At 70.1% G+C, this 9,155-nt stretch overlaps 3 protein-coding genes across 3 annotated transcripts in view; 1 reads left to right on the top strand and 2 right to left on the bottom strand.

Moving 5' to 3' along the window:
- Positions 1–1,136: 1,136 nt before the first annotated feature.
- On the bottom strand, positions 1,137–2,408 carry CHLNCDRAFT_143818 (hypothetical protein; the record flags this gene model as incomplete). The annotated part of the gene is made up of 4 exons (XM_005849106.1): positions 1,137–1,210; positions 1,331–1,552; positions 1,727–1,903; positions 2,099–2,408. 4 exons carry the CDS (start codon positions 2,406–2,408, stop codon positions 1,137–1,139), a joined length of 783 nt encoding a protein of 260 aa, XP_005849168.1.
- Positions 2,409–2,773: 365 nt separating this feature from the next.
- Positions 2,774–5,590, bottom strand: CHLNCDRAFT_143817 (hypothetical protein; the record flags this gene model as incomplete). Its single annotated transcript, XM_005849105.1, has 12 exons — positions 2,774–2,857; positions 3,027–3,116; positions 3,250–3,375; positions 3,502–3,593; positions 3,779–3,839; positions 4,026–4,101; positions 4,262–4,407; positions 4,563–4,645; positions 4,810–4,947; positions 5,098–5,165; positions 5,287–5,445; positions 5,547–5,590. 12 exons carry the CDS (start codon positions 5,588–5,590, stop codon positions 2,774–2,776), a joined length of 1,167 nt encoding a protein of 388 aa, XP_005849167.1.
- A 1,192-nt stretch (positions 5,591–6,782) lies between these two features.
- CHLNCDRAFT_143816 (expressed protein) overlaps positions 6,783–9,155 on the top strand; it is a gene marked incomplete at both ends in the record, with an annotated part of 2,971 nt that continues 598 nt past the window's right edge. The window contains 6 exons of the mRNA XM_005849302.1: positions 6,783–6,882; positions 7,164–7,667; positions 7,875–8,125; positions 8,324–8,585; positions 8,786–8,886; positions 9,052–9,117. Of these exons, the coding sequence (XP_005849364.1) occupies positions 6,783–6,882; positions 7,164–7,667; positions 7,875–8,125; positions 8,324–8,585; positions 8,786–8,886; positions 9,052–9,117 (1,284 nt within the window). The remainder of the gene's footprint in view (positions 6,883–7,163; positions 7,668–7,874; positions 8,126–8,323; positions 8,586–8,785; positions 8,887–9,051; positions 9,118–9,155) is intronic.

Raw genomic sequence — 9,155 nt, 5'->3', positions numbered from 1 at the left:
TGCCGGAGCCCGCCTTCCTGTCCCCGCAGCTCGCCCTCCTCCTCCTCTTCCTCCATCTCCGCCTGCTCTGGTCCCTGGCGCAGACCCACTGGTGGGCGGGGCGGCAGGCTGGCTGGCTGGGGCGCCTGCGTGCCGGCAGACCGTGGTGCTAGCAAGGGAGAAAATTACAAACTACAAAAACCAACCTTCTGGCTGACCGGCTGCCTGCGGGGCGCCCACCTGCTGCGCAGGTTCAAAGAGGAGGGAGGCGTGCTGCTTGCGCTGCGCCGCTTCCTGGGCCCCGCGCCCGCCGCCGCCCCCGCGGTCTCCGCGCCGCCGGCCGCGACGGAAGGGCGGGGCTCGAGGCGCGGTGGTGGCGGCGGCGGTGGCGGCGGCGGGGCCGGGTCGTTTGAGGACGCCGTCCTCTTCCTCGTCTTCTCCTCCAACTTTGCCGGCATCTTTGCCTCGCGCACCATCCACTACCAGTTCTACTCGTGGTGAGGGCCTGTCGGCCAGCCTGCAGCGGCGTGAGCCGGGCGCGTGCAGGGCGCGGAAGGCGGGAGGGCACGGCATCACGCCGCAGCCAGTCAGCTCCCGGCCCAGCCGCCTGCATGCTGCGTGGCGCTGACCTCGCCCCCGCACCCGCCTCCCTCCGCCGCAGGTACTTCCACACCCTGCCCTTCCTGCTGCTGCGCAGCCCGCTGCCCAGGTGGCTGGCGGTGGCGGCGCTGGCGGGCATCGAGGTGAGGGTCGGGCTGGCATCGAGGGGAAAGAGCGCAGGGGATAGAGGGGCCCTGACGCAGCTCTGCTGAGTGAGCCGGCACATGGGTGTGCTCCTGCTCACGCCCCGCCTGCCTGCCTGCCTCTCTGCCCCACTGGCCCCCCCAGGTGGTATACAACATCTACCCGCCGCACCCCTGGGCCTCCCTGGCGCTGCTGTCGCTGCACGCCGCCGTGCTGGGCGCGACGATAGGGTTCCGAGGGGCGGCAGGCGCGGGCGCGGGCGGCAGCCGGCCGGCGGCGGCACCGAGGCGGAGCGGGAAGTGACCGGCTGCAGCCGCCGTCGCACGCGAGCTCGCGTGCTGCTCCGTGATCCGTGCTGTCCAATAATTGCATTACAATCTTTTGTGGATTGGGCGCGCACGAATCGCAGGCAGTCAGGGCGACAGCAGCAGGCCAGCTGTCACGCACAGCAGCAGCGCCAGCAGCGGCGCCGCCTGAGAGGTGGCCCCTGCAGAGGGAGGGCTCGGCGGTGGCGGCGCCGCTGGGGCCGTGCCGCTGGCTTGCGCGGTGCCGGCGCTGCTGCTGCTGCTTGGGGCCGGCGCAGGGGCGGGTGGCGCCTCAGGCGGACCTGCAGCCTGCTGCGGCTCTGGCGCCGCCGCCGGGACCTCGGGGGCCGGTGCATTCGCTGCAGCTGCCGGTGGCGGCTGTGCAGGCTCTGGCGGCTGCGGCGCCTCGGCAGGTGGCGGGCTCTTGGCCCGTGCCGGCGTCGGTGCCGACGCCGCTGGTGGCGAGCTGGCGGCGGCTGCGGGGGGCTGTGTGACGCTCTGCCCGGGCGCCTTGGCCTCGCAAACTGCAGGCGGCAGGCACCACAGCCCTCACGCTGCTGCCGCACTGCCGCCATGCGTCGTGCGCGGCGCAAGCGCAGCATGCCGATGCAGCAGCGACAGCTGGGCAGGCACCCCATTCCCTTGACCCCTCGTGATCAGGCCTGCCTCCCTTGCCCCAGCCGAGCAGGCCTGCGCACCTCTGTACTCTGTCGGCTGGTCGGCAAAGCACTTCCTGCTGCGGAAGCAAGACCTGCAGGTCTCCGCCGGCAGCTCCAGCAGGCGCGGCGCCGTGGCGGCGGGGCAGGCGGAGCAGCCGTGGGTGGCGTTGTACTCGCCGTCCCCGCCCCACTTACAGGCGGCCTTGCCGCAGCCGGCTGCACAGCGGGAGGCAGGCGGGCGGGCAGGTGTGTGAAAGGGGTGGCAGGTGGCTGCACCCCTCCCCAGTCTCCCCCCGAGAGAGTACCTCACACTGCTGCACACCCCAGTGCGGCGCACACACGCCTGCACGCTCCAATGTGGGGGTGCGCCGTGCAGCTGCGTGTGTGTGTGCGTTCAGGCAGCCCACCCACCTGAGCAGCAGGGCAGGCAGCGCCAGCTGTACGGGAACCACTTGGCGCAGTTGGCAAAGTACTCGACCGGAACCGGAAAGTAGGCGCCGTCAGAGCCGCACACGTCCGCCGGCACCACGCCCTGGCCGCTGCTGTCCGTGAAGTTGTCGGTGGAGACGCGGTACGGCGTGCAGCCGGCGCAGGTGGAGGGGGTGCAGCCGGGCGGGCGGGCCCAGGGCAGCGCGGCTTCGTCCGCCGCCGCCGCCGCTGCGGGCGCCCCAGCCGCCGCAAGCACCGATGCGAGTAGCACCCACGCCGATGCCGGCTTCATCCCGGAGCGGGTTGAGCCGAGCAGCGTAAAGGATGAGTGATGAACACGTTTGCAGATCCTCAGAGCCCCTCCCTCCAGTCCCTCCCTGGCTGCACAGAATACAGTAGACTGAGACTACGCGCTAGTGCAGCCTCCACCCGCTTCGCCGCGAGCAAACTAGCGGCCAACCTGGCCGCCAGCTGGCGCAGCGGCAGCGCGCGAAGCGGGAGCCCAAACCGCAGCCATGTCGGTTGACGGTTGGCGCAGCTGCATTGCCTTGCCACCAAGTTACGAAGCCAGACAAACGACTGAAGCCAGATTGGCTAACAGCTAAATGACTGGATGGCAAACAGACGGGCCCGCCGCCCCGCTGCCGCGCGTTCAAATCACCGCGCCGTGCTGCCGCTGCCGCCGCTGGCCCTGAAGGGCAGCGGGATCCGCGGTCCCTCCACAGTCGTAAAGGTGCGCTCCTGCAGCCAGCGGGGCAAGGCAGCAGTAAGAAAGACGGCTCAGTACCGAGCATTGCTCATGTCTGTGCTCGGCAAAGCTCCCTGAGTGGGCAGAGGCATCAGCTGCAGAGAGGCGGGCGACAGGGCGGGCGGCAGCCAGGCGGGCGGTCGGGCGGGCAGCATCACGCACGCATCCCAGCGCGCATGCCTGGATGTGGTACAGCCTGTCGGGATCAAACCGCATGCCCCGCAGCCGCTCGCTCCATGCGTCGCACACCGCCTGCGGGGTGAGCAAGCGAGCAAGCGCAAGCAGGCCGCAGCAGCAGTTGGTGGGTGGCTGTACGGCCGGCACCTGAGGGCTTGCTTTCTCCTGCAGGCGCAACACGGCGTGCGTGCAGTACCGCCCCCCGCACCTGCACTCTGTCTATCTGCTCCCGGGTCAGCTGCTTGGGGGTGAGCAGGCGCGCGATGGAGGCGTGCACAATGGTGCTCTGCTTGGGCGGGCCGCCGGGGAAGGCGTGGCGCAGTCGCTTGCGCAGCTGCAGGTCGGGTGTGTGTGTGTGTGAAGAAGGGGCCTGAGGATGGGCAGAGCGGCGAGCAAGCCGCGCGGGAGGTGCCGCTCTCGCTGAGAGAGAGCCTCCCGGGCTGCCCCCTCCCCCGCCCACCTGCGCCAGGTTGGCTGTGTGGTCCACGCTGCACAGCAGCAGCGTGCCGCTGTCGGCCATCACCAGTCGGTGCACTTCAAACCGCGGCGCATCTGCGGGGCAGCGGCGGCGGGCGAGGGATGGGGTGAAGGGGAATGGGCAGGCCAACTCTGCCTCGGGCCACAGGGCTACCACATCTGCGACACAGGCCGACCAGCGGGCACAGCATTCCAAGGTGCGGCGCCAGCCGGTCTTTGGCGGGTGGCAGGGGCAGGCCGAGCCACCCGCGGCGCCCCACCTGTGCCCGCCGCCGCCACCCTGAACGCCTCAATCTCCTGGGTCAGGCGCTGAGGGTCGGGCTGAAGGGGGCAGCCAGAAACAGGGTAGGGGGTGGGTGGCCAGGGAGTTGGGCGAGCTGTGCAGCGCCGCCCAGCAGGCGCCGGGCAGTGGACAGCAACACGCCGACAAGGGACCAGCAGGCACACGCACTCCAGGCCAGCAGCCAGCCAGCAGTCAACAATCGCAACCAGTCGACAGCCACCCACCCTGGCAGACTCGGCCTGCTCCTGCGGCGTGCCGTCCAGCTTGAGGCCGCCGCTGGCTGGGTCAAACGGGTCTGGCCTGCAAGGGGGAGCAAGCAGGCTCGGCGCCCGGCCAGCACGCACAGGGCAGCAACAACGGCAAGCCGCAGCGGCAAGGCACGCGGGGAGCGCGCGGCGGCCGGCGCCGCATGCGCCGGCAGCGGGAGGCAGGGGCGGCGCCGCGCCGGCACGCGCCGCACCTGAGCGTGTGCGGCTGGCTGGTCATGTACACGGTGATGTGGTAGTGGGAGGGCTTGTTGGCGTGCGCGCTGCTGCCCGGCGGCAGCGCACGCAGCACCTCCTGTGCCGCCTGCCACACCAGCTCCGCCAGCCGCCGGTTGCACTCCTGCGCGGTGGGGCGGGCAGCCGGCGGCGGCGGGCAGGGCGTGTTGCAGCAGGGCAACCAGCAGGTAGCCCCCGCCGGTGGTCGGCCCCAGCCTGGGACTTGCGCCACCACCGTGCCAGCCGGGTGGCAGCCAGCCCTCTGCCGCTCCTTTCCACCTGAAAGAAGATCACCCCCAGGCGCACCGCCCCCGGCGGCAGCGGCACCGGGAAGCGGTCATAGTCAAGCGGCACCGCCTCGCCTGCGAGGGCGAGGGCGCCACGGGGACGCAGCAGCACGGCAGGTGGGCAGCGGCGGCTGGTGGGCTGGTTTTGGTGGCGAGGGAGCGACGCACGCGAGGCCCTGCACGTATACAACCAACCTAAGCTGCCACTGCCGTCCTGGCGCTGGCGCTGCCGTCCTCACCGGGCCCCTCCAGGTTTTCAAAGTACTGCCGCATCGCCTCCACCGCAGGCAGCGTCAGCCCGTGCCCCTCAAACTTCTGCGCCATGTCATCATACACGGCGGCCAGCAGGCGCGGGTCGCTCTGCTGCTGCTCGCTCACTGCGGCGGCAGACGGGCGAGCAGGGGGGGCGGCGTGACAACGCGCGCGGCGGCGGCGGCGGGCTGCGTTCCTGGCTGCGAGCGATGCGGAAGGAGGGGCGGTGAAGGAGCACTGCGGGGCCAAGTGCCCCGCAAGGCAGCGGCGCCCACCCGTGACCTTGGCCTTGAGGTTGGCGCTCATGTCTGGGATGTTGACGCTGCTGCCCACAATATGCACCCTGCAGGCAGGGCCAGCATGCGCCAGGGCGCCGGCACGGGTCGGCGGCGGGCGGGCAACCGCGCAACGCCGGCAGGGGGCGGCGGCGCCCGGCGCTGGCAGGATCCCATCCGGGGGCTCACTTGCGCTGCGCCTCCTCCTCGGCCGTGTCCACAATGGCGTGCGCTGCGGCATCAATGGCTGCATCCTGGGCTGCCGGCTGCTGTTGGGCGGCGGCGGCGCCGCTGGCGGCGGTTGCGTGGCGCCGCCACTGATACCAGGTCAGGGTGCCCAGAAGAGCCCTGCAGCAACGCAAGGCTAGGTTGGGGATGATGTGCGCCCGTCCAGAGGCTCTGGGCACTCGGTGGGCCTGGGCTCAAGACGTTGAAAGTTCACGGCTCACCAGACCACCGCCTCCACGGCCGCTGCGGGGGTTCCTTGCAGCATGAAGGCGCTATGTATTGATCCGACAGCGCAGCAGGGCTCTGGGGGTTGCACACAGCAACACCGCGCGATCGGGCGGGCGCTGAACCCTTTTGTTTCTAGCAGTGGCTAGCAATGGACAGGCGCTACTGCACCACTGATCGCCGGATGGCTGGAGCACCGAAACGCACGTACTAAAAGTTGCTGGGCGGCCGCGTACCGCAGCGCCTTCGCCGGCAACACCTGCCTGCTGGTCTGCTGGATGTATCAGAAAGTTGCCTGAGTTGTTGCCTGAGTCTCTGGCAGCTTCCACCAACCATTCTCAAGCAGAGGACAAATAGCCTGGCTGGCGGGCTCGACCGGCGAGCGGCACGGCCACCCATCTACAAACCCATCCGTCTGGCTATTCACCGCCAGCCAGCGCTTGGTGAGGGCGCTCCTTCATGGCATATATGAGCTTGCAAATCGACAGGCTGCACTGCGGGGTATGCGCGCTGCCCAATGCCGCAACCGCCGCCGACCGCAGACCGGCGGCGACGGCAGGGGGAAGAGGAGCAACTGTCGCTGTCTGCGATGCGCGCCAAGACGCTGTCGTGACAGCTGAATCGACCCAACCAGCTTGGAAGAGCGGCGTCCTGCGCCTCAGACAGTGAAACCCCTCCATTGCATTCTGGCACACAAGCCCCAGGACGTTGGCAGGGCCGAGGGCAGGGCCCTGTCGTTACACATGCCCAATCATGCAACCGGGAATGGGCAAGCTCGCCAGAGGTCGCTGATTCTGCCCACAAACCCGCATCTTTCCACCGGCAACGCGCGGCCGGCTGTGCCTTCTTCTCCCGCCCTCCTCCTCGGTCGCTGCAGTTTGCTAGTGTCTTGCACGGCTCTTAGGTAGCTGTTTCTGGCCTGGGGGTGCCACAGAGGGACGGCAAGGGTAGTTGGCCCCCGGCATCTGCGGCAAAGGCTCTTCCTTCAGCGCAGCACGGGTTTACCCACTGCGCACAGCAGCCGCGTGGACTATACTAGCGGGTAAACAGGCGGGTCGGGCCTCCCGGCGAGCCGCCACCCCGCCAGCAGATCCCGTGTACCAGACGCTGGGCGCCCAGCGTTCTGGGAGGCTGCCAGGGCAGGGGCCCGCATCTGTGCAGGATGCCGGTTGCGCTGGCCGCTCCTCCTTAAGGGCGCTGCCGCACTCACCGGCGGTGCTGCAGGTCTCACCATGCGGACACACCAGCAACCGCAGCAGCAGCGGCGCGGCGGCCTGCGCCTCGCGCTGCTGGTCTGCCTGCTGGCGCTGTCCCACGGCGCCAGCGCACAGGGTGAGCCGCCTGGGGGGTGGAGAGCGGGTGTGGCAGCCAGGCGTGAGTGGGGGGCAGGGTGCCTCCGTGCGATGTGGGGCGGGCGTTGAGACAGCGGGACACAACCACTTTCACCCCCTCAACTGAGCCTGTTTTTGATGGGCAGGTGTTGCTGCTTGAGGCGCGCTGCATTGGATGGGTGCTGTGGCTCTGAAGCCATGCATGCCTGCCATGGCGCATGCCTGACCTGCATGATGTGCAGCTGACTCCGTGGTGGTTGCGATATGCATTGCCGCCTGCAGGCCTCCTAGATATGTTTGAGAACGGCGCTGCCGCCACTCCTGACGCCACCACACCCACCACCACCACTCCTGAGACCACCACCACCACGCCCACCACCACCACACCCACCACCACCACTCCTGAAACCACCACACCATCTCCCGCCACCACAACACCCGCTCCCGCAACCACCACGCCCGCGCCCGCCACCACCACGCCCGCGCCCGTCACCACGCCATCTCCCGCCACCACCACCACACCCGCGCCCGCCACCACAACACCATCTCCCGCCACCACCACCACGCCCGCTCCCGCCACCACCACCACGCCCGCGCCCGCCACCACCACCACACCTGCTCCCGCCACCACCACCACACCCAACATCACCACTCCTGCGGTGGGCTCCCCTAACACCACCACGCCCGCCGGCACCACCACCACTGCCCCGGTGCCCCTCAATGCCGGCAACGTCACCACGGGCACTCCGGCCGTTGACATGGCGCCCGGCGCCGACGCGGCGGCAGGTGCGCTCGCGAGGCAGCAGCGCTCGCAGCGGCGGGGCCGAGGGCTGGGGCGCTGCTCCAGCCGCGCTGGTCTGCACCTGTGCCGCCCACCACCTCTGCCCTCGCTGCCCCGGCCTCTGCCTTCTTCCCTCGCCCCTGCCCACCACCTCCCGCCACCTCCTCGCCCACCTGCGCTCCCGCCTCTCACCTCCCCACCCCTTGCCGCAGTCTCCGCCGTGGGCACCGTGACCACGGAGCAGCAGCTTGCGGCGGAGAACACGCTGCCCCCGGGCCCCCCCATGGACTGGACCACGCTGCAGAAGGACTGCCAGCTGGTGTTTGACGTGGAGATCCGCGGCGCCTTCATCGTCCCCTTCACCTCGCCCAAGGCCACCGTCATTGCCCGCGTGCTGCGCGACCGGTACCTGCGCTCCGCCCAGCTGCCCGACATCTCGGTGCAGGCCATGAACCCGTTCATGGTGAGGCGAGGCGGGGGGGGCAGCAGGTTGGGTGTGGCGGGGGCTGGGTGTGGTAAGGGTGGCTGGGCATGTGTGTGTGTGTGTGTGCAGCAACCAACACACGCAAGCCCAGCCCTTCAACTGCTGCCTGCCTCCACAAGGCAACCCCACACCACGCACACACACACCTCGCCCCCCTCCCTCACACACCGCCTGCAGTACCTATCGTACGACAAGCTAGATGCCGACGACGCGCTGTCCGACGCGCAGGACGAGGCGGCGGCCGCCTCGGGCGCCACGGGCTCTGCCGCGGTCGGCGGCCGCCGCCGCCTCGCCTCGCGCGACCTGCTCCAGATCGAGAAGAGCGGCGCGGAGCTGCGCATCGTGGTGGCCACCTCCTCCGTGCGCACCGACAGCGAGATGGCGACGTTTGAGGAGGGGGTGGAGAGCGGGCGCATGGCGCGCGACTTCACGCTGGCGGGTGGGCGCGGCTGCGGGGTGTGGGTGGGTGGAGGCTGTGCGTGTGGTGTGGGGGGCTTATCTTTTGCGGATGTGCCGACCCCCTGGCGGCGCCCGCTGCCACGACCGCTGCGTGTGAAGCTGGCTAGGCTGCTGGGTGGGCGTCTCCCCCTGCCCCTGCTTTGCCTCACCTGCCCTCTCCTCCCTCCCCCCACCCCGCAGGCATCGACACGGAGAACCTGACCCTGCTGATGCCGCCCTACCAGGAGGAGCTCATCGGGCCAGGCACTGTGGACGAGGACGCAGCCAGCGGCGGCACGCAGGTGGGCCGCAGGACAGGGGGGGGCCGCGCCGCTGCGGCGCCTGGGCATGCACGCGGCGCTCTGCTGCTGTGGTCTGCGCTGCTTGCTCAGGCGCTTGGGGCAAGGATGGCCCGCCCGATGCTCCGCTCACTGTGCCCCTGCCCCCGCCTCTGCCCCGGCCTGCAGTCGTGGGTCGTCGGCGTGATTGTGGGCGTGATCCTGCTGCTGCTGCCCGTGCCGCTCTTCATGCTGGTGCGGTGGCGCAAGCGCAAGAACCGCGAGGCGCGGGA

The sequence above is a fragment of the Chlorella variabilis genome (assembly GCF_000147415.1).
Source record: "Chlorella variabilis unplaced genomic scaffold CHLNCscaffold_6, whole genome shotgun sequence".
In the NCBI taxonomy this organism is placed as follows: domain Eukaryota; kingdom Viridiplantae; phylum Chlorophyta; class Trebouxiophyceae; order Chlorellales; family Chlorellaceae; genus Chlorella; species Chlorella variabilis.
The sequence above is the reverse complement of the archived record's forward strand: the minus strand, read 5'-3'. Positions and strand labels throughout refer to the sequence as shown.